Source organism: Sparus aurata, chromosome 3 (genome assembly GCF_900880675.1).
Source record: "Sparus aurata chromosome 3, fSpaAur1.1, whole genome shotgun sequence".
NCBI lineage: Eukaryota > Metazoa > Chordata > Actinopteri > Spariformes > Sparidae > Sparus > Sparus aurata.
In genome coordinates, this window is record NC_044189.1 from 5,419,919 (window position 1) to 5,439,214 (window position 19,296).

The 19,296-nt window shown below is 40.5% G+C and overlaps 2 protein-coding genes across 2 annotated transcripts; one reads left to right on the plus strand and one right to left on the minus strand.

Annotated features, from left to right (window-relative positions):
* The first annotated feature begins 1,597 nt into the window (after positions 1-1,597).
* Positions 1,598-8,476, plus strand: LOC115578998 (chitin synthase-like). The gene is made up of 17 exons (XM_030412439.1): positions 1,598-1,614; positions 1,706-1,880; positions 2,048-2,149; positions 2,246-2,387; positions 2,594-2,794; positions 3,498-3,613; positions 4,146-4,314; positions 4,432-4,611; positions 4,704-4,982; positions 5,362-5,542; positions 5,693-5,727; positions 5,826-5,890; positions 6,987-7,097; positions 7,187-7,401; positions 7,493-7,565; positions 8,031-8,119; positions 8,284-8,476. The coding sequence occupies exons 2-17, from the start codon at positions 1,806-1,808 to the stop codon at positions 8,297-8,299; spliced, it is 2,049 nt and encodes a 682-aa protein (XP_030268299.1). The 5' UTR covers positions 1,598-1,614; positions 1,706-1,805; the 3' UTR covers positions 8,300-8,476.
* Positions 8,477-10,761: 2,285 nt separating this feature from the next.
* LOC115579004 (C3a anaphylatoxin chemotactic receptor-like) lies at positions 10,762-17,819 on the minus strand. The gene is made up of 3 exons (XM_030412449.1): positions 17,671-17,819; positions 12,387-12,573; positions 10,762-12,038 (listed from the first exon to the last, which is right to left on the minus strand). Exons 2-3 carry the CDS (start codon positions 12,564-12,566, stop codon positions 11,148-11,150), a joined length of 1,071 nt encoding a protein of 356 aa, XP_030268309.1. The 5' UTR covers positions 12,567-12,573; positions 17,671-17,819; the 3' UTR covers positions 10,762-11,147.
* Positions 17,820-19,296: the final 1,477 nt, after the last annotated feature.

The following is a 19,296-nucleotide window of genomic DNA, read 5'->3' on the forward strand; positions in this document are numbered from 1 at the left end:
GTTGTTGCTTGAAGTTTGTGGTAATTCAGGGTAGAGTAAATAATTATGGACTTTTCAGTGAACTTTCACCTAATCTAAAGTGAAATTTCAGCTTATTCATGTCCTAAAAAAGGACCGTAAAAGATAAATAACGCTGAAGTTAATCATTGAGAGTTGAATTAAAAGTAGAATCTTCATTTAATCCTGCCACTTCTCTCCCTTCAGGTTCAGCCGTGTCGTGGTGGCTCGGGCTTGTCTTGGCCACGTTCCACCTGTGGCAGCTCAGTCTGCATCGCATCCAGAGGACTCAGGACGTGTTCATCAGGAGGCTGTACGAGGGAGGGTTCATGGAGCAGTCGCTGCTTCTGAACACTCGATTTGACATCCAGACGACTGAAAAGCGAAAGACGTAAGTGTCGATTTATATTTGTGTTAGTTTGTTTCTGGTTTGTTACTATAGAACGAGGGAGCCTCCATTCCATTTTTAGCAGCCAGCAAAGGGGAGGGTGAGATAAGGGGAGTTCAGTTGGTTGCAGTCCGCAACCTCACAGCTAGATGCCGCCAAATCCTACACACTGGATCTCTAAGATTAGCTTTCTACGGTAGTGCAGGTTAGGTTTAGGGTCTCGAGTTGCCCATGTGTTTGTGGGATTATTGTGAGTTTTTTCAAAAAATGTGTCATTTCCAGATTGAGACCAACGGACCCAGTGAAAGTGTTCTTTTGTGCAACCATGTGGCATGAAACCTACAGTGAGATGATGAAGATAATGATTTCAATATTTCGGTAAGGAGTCAAGAACTAATTTGCTTTTTTTCTTAAACAAACACGATTCCCCAACTTCTTAATATCTAGAGAGTAGTTTGTTTTTTTATGATATTGACATGTAGGTAGGTAGGCAAGGATTTTATTCTGAGACCAGCCAGCATTAAAATAACTATCAAAACATCCACTTGCTGCTAACATCACTACCTTTCTTCTGTAATTTCCATTATAAACACATCTAGTTACCTTGTAAGTAACCTTCATGACATCACTTCACTTCATCCTGTGATTGTTTGAACCCGTCCTTCCATCCTGAGCCTCCTTTCTCCGGACGTTTCACTCTTCATACTTCTTCTCTTCACTTCTTCCTTTTTAGATGCAATAACAACCACTAGAGGTCACACCTCATAAAATGCTATAAATATGGAATGTCATATCCTGCTTTCATTTTCAGTCTTTAAGGTTGTTTTTCTGACGAGGATAGACTTATTTGATTTTGTGGTTTTCAGCGACATTTAAGGGTGTCGTGATATACAATATGATTTTAAGCACGGCTGTTCAGTGAATGTAACTCAAACATCTTGAGTTCTCTCTCAAAGCTTCAGAATCCTGTAAAATTGTGGATTGTTGTAGGTGGTCTGAAAGATCTCTACCGCAATGTAACAACCAACACAGTTGCTTAAAGTGTTCACGCTCATGTAACTCCTCAGATTGGACCAGTACAGGCCGAGGAGGGACGGAGAAACGAGTGATGTGTCTTTTGAAGGCCACATCTACTTCGACGACGCCTTCAGAGATGTTCCTGGGAGTCAAGGACGCCACGTCAATGAATATGCAGAGATGCTGGTTGAAATCATCCAAGAAGTTTACAGGTAAAATCTGTGAAACTCACTGTTAATTAACAAAAGAAAGCAAATGCTAAAAATCTCACAGATTAAAGTGCCTTACCTCCTCTGTCATCAGTTCCTTCCTGAACCTCGATAAAGACCTCTTCGAAAAGCAGCAGCAAGTCCCAGATCAGACGGTTGTGAGGACACCGTACGGAGGGCGTCTGGTGGTCACCATGCCTTACGGAAACAGTCTGGTTGTTCACTTCAAGGACAAGACACTCATCCGCCACAAAAAGAGATGGTCTCAGGTGGGAGAAATGAGTCAGTGCTTCTACATGTGAGGTCACTGCCTTCCGTTTATTTTCTTTCAGACTTTACTTGATAGATTTTTGAGGTCTTCACTTGTCTGAGCTCTCAGTGTGTTCACGTAAATGTTAGGAGATGTTGTTGCTGAAAGACATGTTATATATCCCAGGTCATGTACTTGTACTACCTCCTGGGCTGGAAGCTCACGACCAAGTATTTCGGCAAGTGGGAAGAAGGAGGGAACGAAACTGAGCTGAAGAGAGAGTTTGAGGTGAGAGGAGAGAAATCATCAATCATGTGCATGCAAACACAGGCTGAATATTTTTTTATACGACGAACCAGAGCAAACTGTTTTCTGTTCCTCTAGAAAGAAAAGCACAACACCTACCTGCTGGCTTTAGATGGAGACACGGACTTCCAGCCGTCTTCTGTGATGCTGCTCATCGATCGTCTGAGACTGTATCCGCACGTCGGGGCAGCATGTGGAAGGATTCACCCCACCGGATCAGGTCAGTAAAACTAGAGAACTGATAATTGAACTCTGTAAATGAATGTCAAAGTACATGTTCTGTCATTACAATGCAAAGAAGACAGAACTTTGATTTTGACTCTATTTTCATAAACTCTGTAGGCGGTTGCTCAAGACAGTCCACATTTTGCAAACCATATACACAGTATGAGGTTGATGCAGTAACAGTGTGTGTTTCCCTGGCAGGTCCGATGGTGTGGTACCAGAAGTTTGAATACGCAGTGGGCCACTGGCTTCACAAGTCGGCGGAGCACGTGTTCGGCTGCGTGCTGTGCAGCCCGGGCTGCTTCAGTCTGTTCAGAGCAGCGGCGCTGATGGACGACAACGTGATGAAAAAGTACACCATCAAGGCGTCAAGGGCTCGACACCACATCCAGTACGACCAAGGTAACTGAAAGTTCACAGGAGCGACCCATCAAACCGGAGACTTCATATTCTGGTCTATTTCTATAGCTGACTATGCAGAAAGTATAGATAAATGTTGAACAGTCTGATCAATCTGTTAATCTGTATTCGGCCCATTATGAATTGCACCATGTGCATACCAGTGATGTATTGTTTAGGCCTGGATATGTTGGTGCCACTCACCCTTGCTTCCAGTGTCAACTCGCGATATTATAGCAAAAAAAATATCCAGCGGGCCAGTAACATTTTTGAGTAATTCAATGTGTCCTGGGACAGTTTTACAGTTGTCTCTTTTTTAGTAAGGTTCATGGGAAAATGAGTTCTGGGTTTCGGGGGCGACTGGGCAGAATTGGAAGCAGCGTTTAGCGGGCGTATCCAGATCGTATTATATATTCTTGCTAGCTACAGATAACACGTTAAGTGAGTAATACATGGACTGTACAGCACAACCACTGCCAGATAGTGTGTTAGCCTATATCAGTTAGTCTCAGCAGTGTCTTGTTGTCCAAAAGTGCTTGTACGTGGTCTGATTTTGTCAAAAAGCACAAATAATAAAACAACTGAATACGTTTCGTATTCTTCAATTGGATGAACAACAAACACCTCAGTACCAACTGACTAATCCTCCAGCTACAAATCATTTCTTTCTATTAATCTTTGAGAATTTCTGTGATCGTCCTTGCAGGTGAGGACCGCTGGCTGTGCACTCTGCTGCTGAAGCAAGGATGGAGAATTGAGTACAACGCGGCCTCGGACGCTTACACCAACGCTCCGGAGGAGTTCAAAGAGTTTTACAACCAGGTGATCAGTCAAAACCACTTTTATATTGCACAAGCTTTTGGCACCAGAGGGTGTAATAGCTCTGAATCATCTGTCATTGTAAGACACTTTTCTTAGAATTTTCTTGGAAGATTTTTGAACCTGATCCAAAATGGTGCCTTGCTTTTCTGGTTTTTCTGAAAGGAGCATCATTCTACTGTACACAGTCATGACGATTTAAGAGATAATTACCATGTGAAGTATTTGTCAATATGCAAATGTCACTGTGACAAAAGAAGAGGAACGCAAGAAACACTGCTGCAACCATGCATCCAGCAGAGCGTGTCGGGTGTTTGCGATCAATTTATGTAAAAATTACAGTCATATTGAAATATGTAAGTTAAATATATTTGTGTTTGTCATATCTATATCAAATAAAGCTATAAAGATAAAATACATTTTAAAAAGAGTGTCTGAGGAGACAAAAATGATTTTAATGTCTAGTTGGCCCTAATGTTTAATGTTTTAACCTTTTACAATATAATTTACAAAAACGTTTACTTACCATCTTCAGCGCCGTCGATGGGGACCGTCCACCATGGCCAACATTGCGGACCTGCTGGGCTCTGGTACTCTGGTTTCCAAGAGGAACTCGTCCATGTCCAAACCCTACATGTTCTACCAGTTCTTCAGCTTGGCCTCGTCCGTACTGGCGCCTTCCACTGTCGTCCTCATGATCGCAGGTCAGGCTTGTTTCAAGAGCTATTTTTCTGCCATCTTAGCCAAAAGAGTTTGACTTACACTGAGCTCCATGTGTTTGTAAAAGCATTTCTTTTGTTCGCTTCCTGTCCACCGTTCAGGTAGTTTGACTGTGTTGCTGGACATTCACCCCAACGCTGCTCTGGTCCTGGCTGTGATACCTCCTGCTATCTTCCTCGGAATCAGCTTCAAGATCAAGTCAGACACTCAGATTCTGATTGCAGCAGTCATGAGCGTCCTGTACGCCTTCCACATGATGATCTCAGCACTCACATTAATAGGTATGTTGGACACAAACACAACAAAGCCTGTTAATATGAAATGATTTACTGCTTCTCATTTTTCACCGGTTTTTGTTTTTCCTGTCCAACAGTCAGCATGGTAAAGGACGGAACCATCATGACTCCCAGCGGCATCTTCATCATTACCCTCGCCTGCTTTTACATCGTCACTGCACTCCTGCACCCTCAGGAGGCCGGCCTGGTGGTGTACGGCTGCCTTTACATCCTCTGCATCCCCAGTGCCTACCTGCTGCTGGCCATCTACTCCATGGTCAACATGAACAATGTGTCCTGGGGCACCAGGGAGACGGCGCCTGCTCCTGGAGCCGCCACACCTGCAGCCCAGGCTCCACAAACCCAAACCCAGAAGTGTAAATACTTGTGAAACTTAGAGTAACTCATAGAATTGATGATTTTGGGAATCGGACAGGCAGTTGACATGTTTTGCCACAGTGGACTGACCAGTGAGCAACTTTCTTCTTCTTTGGGAAAACTTCCATAAATATTTAATAAAGTTTTTCTTGTGATTTTAATTTACTCACCTGGTGATTTGGTTGTTACCATCTTTAATCACTTCTTCACTGATACCTCTTTCTTATAGTCATGACAAGTTTGAATTGAAATTAGATGGTTTCTATCCCATTACTAAAGGTTTTTAGTTTCACACAAGTCCCTTTTTCCAAATTTATCACTGAAACAACTAATATGATAAATCATTCTAAGTCATTCTACTGATCGTTACTCTTGCAGTCAAAAGCACATTGGCACAGTTCTTCACACGGTCCAAATGCTGCAGAAAACTCTGTCGGAGAGGCAGCGCAGAAGAGCTCATCGTGAACCAGGAGGACCCGAGCGTGGAAGCAGCAGTATCTGAACCTGAACCCCAAAACACTATTGTGGATGAAGTGAGGAATCCTGAGGAGGAGCAGGGGTAAGACTGATCGGAGGGTTTGTAACATGTACAGTTTCATTGCCGTTGCTTAGTGTTTGTGTTCAAGATTAAAATCAATAATACAATGGTTAAAAACATAATATCAGGGACAAGAGAATATTGTGTAACATGTTGCTTGCTTTATTTCAGGCCAGAAGTTCCTGCTGTCACCAGCCCGATCCAGTGTAAGTTTAATGTGAAGATATTTTGCAGAAATAGGCTTAAAATCAGTAGAAAAATGTTTATGTTGAGTAATGTTTCCCTGTCATTCTCGTTTCTCCAGGTTGGGTCACACAGCTGCAGAGTTTGTCCGATGACATGTGCCTGCAAGAGGACACGCTCGACCAGGTCTGAATTCTTGTTTCATAACTCAGAGTAAATGTCGTCCTCTGAGTCACATCTGTATCATCACTTTCTTGTGTCTTAATTACCTCTCAGTATGTTCGCGTGTAAGTGCCACAGCCCCTCCCTCTTCCTTACATCACACTGTGATTATCAGGCGGAAATGTCAGGCAAAATGTAATGTCTTTAATCCAGTACTGACAAGAAATAACACCACATAATGTTGCAAAATAATAATGTCAGAAGAAAGTCTGGATTTCCTCATTTGCTATGTTTTAGTGTGCAAAAATATTAATCGTCAAACATTCATCAAACTACCTCCAAATTGGGGATTTTGGCATGCACCCACAGTGGGTTTGGGTCTTAAGTGCCTGCTGGAGGCACCTTCACAGGCTGCAAGAAGAATATTAAAAAATGTATGTAGTGAGAGTGCTAAAGTAATTAGCCTTCTGATGAATCTCATGGGATCTTAATTCAGAAAACACTTGTACAGTAGTCAACGATTGATCAATTTGACAATAGTTAACCAAGTAAAAAAAATCCTGTTTGTTGTAATGATGTAAAATATCATCTATCTTTGTGTTAAACCGCATCATCTTAATCAACATACGTCACCACACCAACGTGGCCGCCGCTTCAGCACAGAAAATGCACTTTAAAAAAGATAAATATGCATAACTGCAGTTATGTGAAAGGAGAGTGGGTCAGTTTTGTGAGCTGCAGTATACCGGAGCAGATCTACAACGTTTAACTTATGGGTTTTGATGAGCGTTCGATGAACCAACACAACTACTGTCGGTGTTGTGTTTATAATGACGTGTCTTACAGTTAATTTCTTACTTTATTTGGATGATTGACTTGAAAATGTATCTTTTAAATATGTGATTCATGGCACAATTCAAACAGGGTTAAGAAAAAATGTCTGTCTCGATTCACCACCATACAAAGTGATTCTGAAATAAGATCCCATGAGGGAAACCAGAAGGAGCCTCTTTATAAAAGTCTGATGAGTTGATGGTCTCTAGCTCTAGTTTCACATCTTCTATAAATGCAGCCGGATTTCTTTTTTCTTAATTAAGAGTGTTACTGTTTTTCCCTGCAGGACGAGGAGCAGTTCTTCAGAGAGCTGACAGCCAAATACCTGGAACCTCTGCCTCATGACAAAGAGAAGCAGAAAGAAATGACCGAAAAACTCAAGAGTCTGAGAAACAAGGTGTGTTAGATTACATTTTCATGAAATCCCATGATGAAAAAACGCAAAAAGATCGTAAGTTAAATCTTTTTTTCTCTCCTCACGCACAGATCACCTTCGCCTACTTCATCTGTAACGCCTTCTGGCTCGTAACAACGTTCTCTCTTCAGCTCCTGGACTCGATCATCTTCATCCAGGTGCCGAAGATCGACACCAACCTGCAGTTCACGGGAGAGTACATTTACATCGACCCACTGGGCTTCATGTTCCTCCTGGCCTTTGCTTTGCTGGTCCTCATCCAGTTCGTTGCCATGGTGTACCACAGGTAACCAGTCACTCGTTAGGTCCAATCAAAGGAGGCGCTTCTTGAGAAATCAGTTCTTCTTTTATAACCAGATTCTTCTATGACTTTTCAGAGTGAGTACCCTGATCCATTTCGTGGCATTTCAGGACACAGAATCCAAGTTGGAAAAACAAAAACAGCAACAGGTATGAACACCACCTCGACTGTTATTACCACCGTTACTGTCGCTGGTACCACAACCATTAATTCTGATTATGAAGGTTGGGACGAGCAGCCAACTAGAGTATCCCAGAACACAGAGACATTGAATCAGCTTCAGTGCTGTTCTGAAAACACCGTAGCTTTGTTAGCATAGTTTCCTGAGTGACACATTTGTCACTTGCAATTTAAGTTTATCAGTTTCCCTCTTTTGTTGTGCTGGGGTGATAATTGCTGCAGCACACCCACAGTTTGTGGCACGATAGGCAATCTATGCGTCAGCAACAGAAACACAGTAGTCATCATAGTAATTAAAAAGAAGTCCACACTGATGATAGCTAAGAATGTCATGCCACACCCTCTAAAGGTTAGAGTTGATGTTATCGATGCAGTCTTGCTGTAGGTGTGGCAGAACAGCATTAATATGTACTCATTCTCTTCATTCTTGATAGGTCAACGATGATGAAGAGGACGACAGTGACAGCGATGATTTTATGTTTCCGAGTCTGCTTGACAGAACGCAAGACCAAGGAACTCTAGTGTAAACAAAAGACACAGCAAAAACACCGTGAAGCACTTTGAAAATGCCTTAATATTACAATTCAAACAAACTTCACTGTGTCATTTAAATTATTTTAGTCATGTCAAGATGAAGGTGTGCTCTGAAATTGTACGTGTGTGTGTGTGTTTGTCTTGGCTACACAGGGAGGACCGGAGTTGATAACCACAAAGTGAGGGCCGTCTGTTGGTCAATGAGCCTCAAACGTGACGGTGTGTATCACTGTCACTTTATCTGAAGCATGTGAACTTATTTTACTTTAAATCTTAGATTTCTTTAAGTTTCTAAACAAAATTAAATCTTGCTGGTTTGTAAGATAAACAGCCGAAAAATATTTGATTGTTTCACGAAGGATAATCAGACGTGTTTGAATTAAAATGGTGAAACTGTATTTTTCAATGCTGATTAACAGAATTTTTCGTCTTTGTATTTATAGTGATAAATTATGATAATTCATGAAAAAGCTGAAATCCTTACAGGATGTTTATTACATTTTAAATTATATGTTGTATCCCCAGTTTTCATTAAAGCACTTGGTGATGAACATCTCTGATCTGAATGTTGTTCTTATTATGGAGAATAAAGTTTCTTTCTTTCTTTCTTTTTTTCTTTCTGTCTGTATTTCTTCTACCTTTCCTTTTAGTTTTTCTTTCTTTTTCTTTCTGTTTTTATTTTGTATTTCTGTTTTCTTTCGGTTTTTCTTTCTTTCTCTGTCTGTTTTCTTACTGTCTGTTCTTATTTTTTCGTTCTTTCTTTTGTTCTAACTTTGTATTTGCACCTTCAGATGTCATTGTCACTCCTCTGTTGTGCTCGTGTTGTGCAGTTCAGTTAAAGATTTAAAGTTTGTGTTTGTGTTGCTGTGAATAGAAACTATCACCTTCTGCTTCATACACAGAGAGATGTGTCTTTGACATTACCGGGAGATGTATTACACGCTGACAGCAGCACCAGAAGGGTTATGAGTTTTGTTTAATCATGAAATTAAATTACGAAGTAGTTTATGACCAAACAATAAAGGAACAAAACTGCCATTCTCGAGCAGCCTGGACTAAAACGCGGTGAGTGGTTTTGAAAAACTTCTGATGTTTAAGCTTTCTTGTTACTCTTCCACAAAACGGAAGGTCACATCCTCTTTCCATTTTGTTTTGCCTATTTATATTTGTCTCACATGTCAACCTTCAAGAAGGGGAACCAGAGCGCGAACATAGATGCTGCCAAATAATCTTCTCATAACAACAGCATTTTATAGCTTTTAGTGTAAGTAAACTAATTTCTAAAAGGCAGAAGTTATGTCATTGGCTGAGCTGGTGTTTTGGTTTTGGTACTGTGAAATGAATCAGTCTTTAAACCATAAAACAACACTCATATTTATTACACGATGCACAATCAAACAATGTAAAGAATATATCTAGATGTGCTACAACTTTTAAAGATTTTTAATTTCATGTTACAGTGTATCTGTTGTCTTATACTATTTACACAGTTATATTATTACAGAATCTCAGAGCTTGGCGATAGCTGCAGTGAATTTTAAAATCAAAAAGTAACACTGTGACATTCAACATGATACAGAACAGTGACACCATAAAACCGAAAGTACAGTGAGCTCAGGATAAACAGTCTGATTGCACAGACATGTGTTCTAGTGATGTGTAAGTAATCTGCAGAGTGGGTACAGCAGTGTTTTATGAGCTGGTTGCTAAGGACTGATGCTCATTGTTGACTGACCAGCCTCGAGTCTTTATCTTACCATCCACGGCCCATAAAAGCTATAAAACTCATCTGCTCTGTGGTTACAGCTGATGAAACCTTTTCAGCAGTTTGAAAAATGAAAGTGCTCATAGAAAACCAAGTGACAGATTACCATGATAGGCCTCTTTACAATTTCAATTCCTCTTCTCCTTCAGTGCAACCTCTGAACACCAGACAGTGTCATGACTAAAGTCAGTACAGACTTTCCTTTTAATAGTCTCGCTTCCTTCTGCTGTCCTCTGTGTCCCTCCAGACTCACCACAGTTCCACTTTTTATGTAGCAAAACACAATTTTGCAGGAAAATGTGAACCTATCCTCAGTTTGTCAACACGTTCATTTCAAGAACATGTGTCTAGCCAGTCTCATCTCTGTAGGATCAGCAGTTTGGACAAATACAATTCAAAATCAATACTGACAAGTGCATTTTTTTTTTCAAGTCTGAGAAGGAAATACTACAAGTGATGATTACAATAAAAAGACAGACAGTCTCAGTTCTTTAAGGACCAAACCTGGGGTTTTGCATTTCCCTGCATTAATGCTGCTATATGTTGTACTCAGAAACAAAACAAGGGGAAAGTGCAATGGAGCAGTTATTTACAGACGGATACTTCATACCACAGCCCTTTTTCTCTCATGTAACAAGGTTCCAAGTTACATTTATTTATCATTTTAATTTACAGGGGTTTAAAAAAACAACTGTATTTTCGTCCTTTGTGCTACATCTCTCTCACCTCTGCCTGACAGAGAACTCTGGTCTCTCTACTGTTTTGTTGTATATATTATTATTGTTATAGTATATTTTGCATATTTTGTTTTGTTGTATATATTATTATTGTTTACTGTTTATAGCACACTGTGCACTGTATATATACACTATGTATATATTGGATTCTATTTATTTTATGTATGAAATGTTTTATTTGCGGACCCACTACTGCTGTAACAAAATAATTTCCCAGTCTGGGATCATTAAAGTAAAAGTGTCTTTTAACCTTATAATTAGCCCGTCAAAAGGATATCCTTCCAGGAGTTAATTCAGGTGAGGGAGTTAAAGGTGTAGGCCAACATTTATCTACAGCTCGTTACAACTCAAAACACGCCTGGTTTTGAGTTGTTCAATCATATCTTAGGGATTTGATCTCAATCACGCACAGCTAGCGACCATTAAATTCCATTTTAATGCGACTTGAATGGCTTAAAACATGATAAAACAAAAAAAGTATGGCTCTTAAATACTCAAATGTGTGTTCAGGAAACTCAGACTTTTGCTACATCCACTGAAGTCCGACTCCTCCCTGTTGCCACCACAGTGCTGTGTCTCGAATCAATGCTGTCATCCACAGAGCGCTCGTTGGACTGGCTTGTCTGTCCATCCACGTCCTCTGCCAGAGCTCTCCTGTACACCCCCAACAGACTCTGCCTGAACCGGCCCCTCACATCCAGCCCCATGCAGAAGTACAACAGTGGGTTCACACAGCTGTTGAAGTAGGCGATGCCCGACGCCACAGGGTGCCAGATCTTAACCACTGGGTTCTTATTGTCCACCATCTTCACCAGCAGAAGGCAGTGGTACGGCGCCCAGCACAAGAAGAACGCGATGACTAAAGATGCTAATATGCGCAGGGGACGGGATTTCTTTGACAGACGTGTACGTCGGATGCCAATGCCAGCCAGGATGTAACAGATAAGGATGACCATGAAAGGCAACATGAAGCCACACAGGAAGCGGATGGTGTAGAGAGCAAGTTTAGAGGTGCTGTCACTCTTCGCCGCCTCCTTCACGTCCACAGAGCACTTACTCAGGTTGTTCTTCAGGTACACTTGGCGAAAGGCGAAGTACGGAGAACTGAAGATGATCGCAGTGGCCCAGACGCAGGCAGCCACCACCCTCGCCGCCCACAGGGTGCGCCGACGCTTGGTGAAGACGGGCTGCCATATGCAGAGCGCCCGGTCCAAACTGATCACTGCCAACAGGAACACAGAGCAGAACATGTTGGCATATTTGAAGAAGCCGTTGAACTTGCAGAGAAAGATGCCGAAGGGCCAGTGGTCGAAGAAGAGCTTCTTCGTGAGCGAAAAGACCCGTGTGAAGCAGAAGATCAAGTCCGCAATCGCCAGATTCACCAGCCACACGTTGGTCACAGTCGGCTGAGGAGGAAGTAGAAGAGAATATTAATATATATGGTTAAGTTTTGTGACTTCTCAGCATCATCACATGTATAAAAACAACTGCACATATGGAGGATTAGTGATCTGTATCTCCTAGTTTGACATTTTTGGAAATGAGGGAAGAAAAGAGCGGAGACAACAGAAAACAAAGACAGAGAATAAAACAGAAGGAAAAGAGCAGAATTGCAGGGGACCCTTTAGTATTTTGCTTTCCTGGAACCAGAAACAATAAATTTAAATGCCAAAGAACAGAAGCACAGTCGCAATTTATCGACAATGAGCTACAGAGGATCTCTTTTTGCATCTCATTCTACACTGTGCATCTACCTTGAGCTTGAATCCGGCCACCCAGATCACCATGGAGTTCCCTGTGATGCCGAGCACGACGGTCAGCGTGTAGAGGACGATGGACACGTTGTCCATGATGGCGTCAATGTCTACAGTTGTCCCCTCGTCATTCTTAGACGTTTCAGGGATGAGAAGAGACTGAGAGGCGTTGGGAAACATCTTGTGACTGTTAAACACAGAATAAAAGAAAATCAAAACATTACCTGCCTGAGGTCAGAGTGGATTAGTTAAAAGTGATATCAGTTTAATTTATTACTGCAGGGCCTTCAAACAGGTAAAACTGTGGATCATTTGAGTGCACAGTCAAATAATCTGTTCATAAGTTGTTGATTTGAGTGAAGAAGTTATTGATCTGTGCACACGAGGTATTAATTTGTCTATGACATGACAGTGAGATTTGAAGGGAAAGGAAAAGATTTATATCCCCAGCATGAGCTAAATACACAAGGTAAAAACAGTTTTCATTCCACGTTCAAAGAGGGTAAACACCAGAAATGCAGCTGAAATTCAGTGAAAGTAGCTGACAAAGGAGGCCAAGTCGTAGCTTGTTTGCTTCTAGCTTCTTTGACCTTTCAAATCAGTGATAATGATACTAAATGGTTCGTGGTCAACCAAAGATTGTCTCTATTTTAGAAACTAGTTTATAAACTCACTGTTGGTTTTGGGGTTACTTCCCGTTATACTCTATGCTTTAAAAAACACAAGAACATTTAACTAAAGCATGACAAAACTAAAAACAAAGCTCAACTGCCCAACAGTTGTGCTCAAGGAAAAACTTTGTAAGAGAGTCACAAGTTTTAAAAAACGAGTAAACTTTTCTGATCACAAGCCTTTATCTGTGAAAATAGACATTAACAGAACAGTGTGAATGAACACGTGTGTGTGGACGAGTCAGATGTGCCCGGCTGACTCAGCCTGCTTCAATGTCTGAGAATGTACCAAGGTGTCTGTGTCTGTGTGTGTGTGTGTGTGTGTGTGTGTGTGTGTGTGTTTGGGCTTAAAATACAACTTTTTGTGTGAAAAAGAAATTCACACTGACGACCAGCATGTGAACAAGCTGGACGACAAACATGCACACACTTGCAATAGATTTTACCAGCTTTTAAAGTCTTTAGGCATCAGGTTATTATAATCTTAAAGAAAAATCATCAGGGTTTGTATTTTTAATCTCTTATTTAAAAGAAATTGTACATTTTGGTCAGAAATCTAGCTTTTCGCTAACTGCTAACTGATTTCTGGGATTTGGAATGAAAAACATCTCTCTGAAGGCCTAACTCTTCCTCCTGCGACCTGATCGACTGTTCATCTTCTTCTTCTGTTTAACGGGGGAGTGGCAACTAGAGTTTGAGGTTGTGGTAGTGTCTCCTTCTTCTGGTGAAGGCTGCGTTATTTACAGAAATCATAAACATTTATCAACATTTGTTAAAATACCATGAAGATGTCGCCTCCCAGGGTGAAGATGTGTGATCTACCGTCAGACCGACCCACAATGAGTCACTTACAGTGTGTGACGAACATGAAATTGATTGAATTCACGATAACGCAGGTTGTTATGAGTCATGTTTCTTTTCTCAGAGTAGTCGGTCTTTCTTCAGAAGTGAGGTAAACAGAGATCTTCTCAGGCTTATCTGATAAAACTGCTGCACGATCTCGCTGCAACAAGTTCTCAATGCAGGTCCATTTAAAAACCTTCTTACCATCCATTTTTAATACTGCGTGCTAAACTGCTGCGTGTAACTGAAGCCAGTGTGTCTGAGTATAAAATAAAGTGTCACATGAAAATGCTAAAAAGGAAGTTCTGTTAAACTGTTTCCTTTACACCTAAGCCACACCTGATGTGGTTGACCAGCAGGAAACACAAGTTGGACTTCTCATGAAACTAGGTTAAAGAAAGCTCTGTGCATGCTTTCTTTGATTGGCCACAGGGGTTTCCTTTTTTAGTAACCTGCGTGTTCTGTAACCACCTAGTCAGAACTATGACCACGGCCATCATCCATATTCATCATTAATGTTATTAGTAACTTTGTTTCTGCTAACCCAAACTTCTGATGTGAATACGGCATATGTTTACTTTTCATTGAAAAAAGAAATAAGTTAGAATTTTGATGTAAACTTAATGAGTAAAGCTGCACTTATCACTATTTTGATATAAACAGTGATTACATGTATTGTGAAACCACAGAAAAAGATCAGTTATCAGTGTCCAACAGCTCATTGTTTCGGTTTTACAGCTTGCAACATTATTGTTTTGTTTCACATGCTTAGTCATGTGCCATCAGTGTGTTAAAGTGAAACTCTCACCAAAAAGCAACCAAGGCATTATTTGTGGTTGAATATGAGTCAAACCTTTGTGTAAATGCATAATTACGACGAAAGAGGCACGTTTAAGATTTACCATAGTTTTGTTTTTGGGCAAGCTAATTTTCAATGGGGTGCAGGGGCACTCTTATGCTAGCATTTAAAACACTAAGAAGGCTCGACACAGCATGAAACTTTGCTGGTAGTATCACCAGGGTCTATACACATGAACATGAGCATTGTGAACATTGTTTGTGTACACAGAGTTTACTAAAAAGAAGGTTTTTGGACAACTCAGCGTGTGTTGATCCCTGAGTGCGACCTAACAGGTAGGAGGTCCACCATTACTCTCCTGCCTGTTAGGTCGCACTCGGGGATCAACACTTTTTGTATGCCATGACGGCAACATGCCGGAGATCCAGCTCCTACGGTGAGTAGTTCAAAAACCTTCTTTTTAGTAAACTTGACTTGAAACTCGATTTTGATGCTAGAGTGCCAGTGACCCATGCACTCCATTAAACATTAGCTTGCCCGAAAACAAAACTATGCATTTACACAAAGGTTTGACTCATATTCAATTAAAAAAGCCTTGGTTGCTTTTTGGCGAGAGTTTTACTTTAATGGGCAAATGTGTCAGTTGTTGTAAAGCGCTTTGAGCACTCAGTAGACTAGAGAAGCATTATAAAACTACATTTAAAAACTCTCACAAAGTAGTTAAAAATTTACAGTAAGAAGGTTTTTAAATGAACGTGCATTGAGTACTTGTTGCATTGAGATTGTGTTGTAGTTTTTATCAGATTAGCTTGAGAAGAACGCTGTTTACCTCCCTTCTGAAGAAAGACAGACTACTCTGGAAATGTCAAAGGACACCCACAATGGAAAACAACAGAAGAGTCATAACAGCCTGTGTTATCTTGAATTTGATCAATTTTATGTATTTCCCACACAGTTAGTGTCAGATCCACGAAATGTACCAACACATTGGCGGCCACAATTTTCACCCTAGGATACCCACAGTTATGTTGCCACCTCATACATACAAGAAGTTCGGTGGGTTTAGGCAAAAAGTCAAAAAGAGAAAAAGTCCAAGACAAAAACCGTTTATTGAGATGACTATTTTGATACTGAAATTCTAAGAAACACTGACAATGCATGTTTACATAGAGCTGAGTAGCAAATTTAGAATTACTGTATGTTATAACCATCTCAAAAAGTATCTTCAACCTTTTGGCCAGAAGAGTTATGTTGTTTACGACCCAAAGAGCAATTTCAATTTCCTGAGCAATCTAGACCTTTTCTTTCTGTACATCTGTTTTGGTCGCCACAAACACCTACGTTGATGACTTACTGTTCAAAATAACAGTTTCTTTTTTTTTTTGCGTCCCGAGGTCCTCTTACAGATGACATGTATAAATGTCAAAGTATAACAGATTTTTCAGAAATGTAAGTGCCAGTGTTATATCCTGACAACCAGGGATGAGAACATGTTGCAGTAGTTACAGCAAAATATAATCAGCTTTGAAATTGTGTGAAAAAAGGTTTTGCTGTTGCTGTTTAAATGTTTTAAAAATAGTAAGTCACCACTAATAACTAGTGGTTATTCTGTGAGACAAACTGCTCTCAAACCAGAGTTAACCCACCACTGACTTTGAGCCAGAGGATTGTTCCCATGAAGAAATACCAACTGAGTCACTGTCGTCGTTGTCGTTGTTGTACTTGTTGGTGTTTGTTCGTTGAAAAGTGGACTTGTGTCAACATAGAACAGCTGGTTAAAGATGACACAAGTCAGAGAGCAAAACTGTGGCCTCTGTGAACATCAGTTTGTTGGACATGATGAGGGGAAGTGCATCAAAATACCTCAGAAGAAAAACTGCGCATTAATCATCAGTTCACCACAAACAGTTTCAATTATGTTCTCCATTTCGCTCAACCACAAACCTCCAACCACTGGTTTGATCTGGTCCAATCTAACCTCTTACTGCTTATAGAACTTCACTGTGGTAGGATCTAATCGGATTAAACATTTTAATAACTATCTTTCTCACTGTTTGACAACACAACACATGGTAGAAAGGAAAAGTAACCTGAGCCTAATAAAGACTTCCTGTACTGAACCATTTTAACCTTTCACAGCAACAAACGATGCCACAAACTTCACTCTGAGCAGTTCACAGCTTTGCGGAAAGAAAAAAACATTCTCATTGTTTCAGTGTTTGAACGGAAACTGCAGAAACCCAGGTTCTGCAAACGTGACCAAGTTAAAGGAGCATTATGTCAATATTGGGGTAGAAAGCAGAAGACAAAGATCCTCATTGACTGATATTTGTACGATTCTTTAACAAACAAACTCTCTTTGTTTTCATACATGAATAAACAGAATTAACAAACTGACCTTAAACGACAACACAGTTGCATACGGTTTTACTTTGCTTGTATTTGGCAGACCCTGCCACCTTTCTAAATTCAAATAGAGTTCTGAGGACCGTATTTTCCTCATTTATTCAGTTATGGAAAAAATAGATATATCTGAGTTTGTTTTATTACCTCATTAATATCGTTAATATCAAAATCCCTCTTTAAAACTTACATAGTGTCTTTTTAAGGCTGTGTTAAATTTGACTGAAGATTTTATTTCATCTTTTTACGTTTAAGTTACACTTGCTATTTGTTTCTAAATTCAAGGACTTTACTGTTAAGCAGCTCATGTCTACATGTTGAAAAGTATATATATATATAAATATAAATATAAATCTACTATTTTCATATTTAACCCACAATTAGATGTCTTCTGGCCTCAAAATCTCCCAATAAGAGCTTACTGGGACCTCAAGTGATGTTAGAAACAAAAAGAAAATCATGTGATTATCAAAACTACCCTGTAGTTGTGAAATCGTAGGTGTGAAATATCTACAATATTGTCGCTGAGTTTTTGACAAAGGGTCATAAATAAGTCCTGTTTTCTTACCTGCAGATGTGGAGCTGCTTCAGAGGTCAGCTGCTTCGGTCTCGATGGTCAGAGGCAGAAGTGAAGACACATCTACATGCGCAAATCCCCTCTGTCAATGTTACTTCAAGTGGTTTTATTGCCAAAAGCTGGACTTCTTTCTCTCTCTCTCTCTCTCTCACTTGCTCTCTCTCTCTCTCTCTCTCTCACACACAGCCACACACACACACACACACAGACCCTTCCTCTTTCTCTCTTTTTTTAATGTTATACGTGTCTCCGTCTTCCTGTTTCTCTTTTTCTCACAACCACACACAGCCACACACACACACACACACACACACACAGCCACACACACACACACACACACACACACACACACACACACTTGCAATAATTTCCCCGAGCCTCACCCTGACATTCACCCGAGTCTTCACCCTAAGGTCTAATGATGTATTTAATGGGGTCCTGCTTTTTGGTCTCCACAAAGATTTCAGACCCCACACAGTGAGTGGGCGGTGATGGGACCCCACAAATATGCAAAACAAGATCACACTGACACACAGATGCATAAACACACAGTGTGGATGACTGTCTTGTTTTAATGAGACGGAGACATAACTTTCCCCCTCCGTCACCTCGGCCAATCAGATTCCTCTGAAGAAGGCCGATGACCTTGTGTTATTACAACGCATCATTTCAGATAATCCATGTGTTTCTCCTCTAGGAATGCTTGTCAAATTGATCCTTCACGTTGGACTTTGAGTTATACAAACATCTTTTTGCAGATTTATTGAGAAGTTTAAGTGATTTAAACTTGATTGCACCCTAGATTCATGTTCCCACACAGCATGACCTCATTGCTCTTTGTTGGAAACAGGCTGTCTTTAGCTCGGTAGGCCCCCAGAAACAGAAAGTAAAGACAACAAAAGAAAGAAACCACAGAAGAGTGACTGAGCTCTTGATTCAACTCTGTCATTCTACGTAGCTACAACACAAATAGAGGGTGAAAGTCAGAATTTTTTTTTCATTACCAAACTGTAATTTTCATCAAGCTTTTTCTATTATACAACATGAATCCCTTCAGTGCAGAATGTCGGTCAAACCTCAGCCAGTTTGTCCTTTACTTCATCCTTTTTTCCTCCGTGAAATGTTATGTAAAATCACTTCCTCCATTCGTTGTTCCCTCGGCCAATGGGGTCACTCTAAGCAGGGCTCATGACCTCCTGCTGTTGCAGTGGGTCATGACAGAACTACCACCACAACATGAGCAAGAAGTTGTTCAAGGAAAACCTGTTGTGCTTCAGATTTCACATGAACACACGTTCAACAAAAGACTGCCGTTTTTTGTGTGTGTGTGTACATGTTTTTTTGCACATGCACATTATATTTTTGTGCATATAACATTGCATGGATGTTTATGTGTGTGTGTGCTAGTGTGTGTTTAGAGTGTTAGACCTTCAGGATGAGGAGATTTTTGACTCAGTGTTTGAAGGTGTAAACTCGATTGTATTCATTTTTTCTGCAAACCACAGACATGTTGCAACTTTACATTTCTTTAGGTTTAACTTTCATCAAAACGTGTTTTTGGTCTGGTTAGGTTTAGGCCCCAAACCCTGCCACCAACCATGTTTTGATCTCAACAAA

Bases quoted from the DNA above. Each gene is read 5' to 3' on its own strand.
- LOC115579004 (XM_030412449.1), bottom strand. From the start codon at position 12,566: ATGTTTCCCAACGCCTCTCAGTCTCTTCTCATCCCTGAAACGTCTAAG. The intron at 12,039-12,386 runs GTAGATGCACAG...CTTCCTCCTCAG, and splicing joins TGGCCGGATTCAAGCTCAAG to CCGACTGTGACCAACGTGTG.
- LOC115578998 (XM_030412439.1), top strand. From the start codon at position 1,806: ATGCCTTACGGAAACAGTCTGGTTGTTCACTTCAAGGACAAGACACTC. The intron at 2,388-2,593 runs GTCAGTAAAACT...TTTCCCTGGCAG, and splicing joins GATTCACCCCACCGGATCAG to GTCCGATGGTGTGGTACCAG. The intron at 7,566-8,030 runs GTATGAACACCA...CATTCTTGATAG, and splicing joins AAAAACAAAAACAGCAACAG to GTCAACGATGATGAAGAGGA.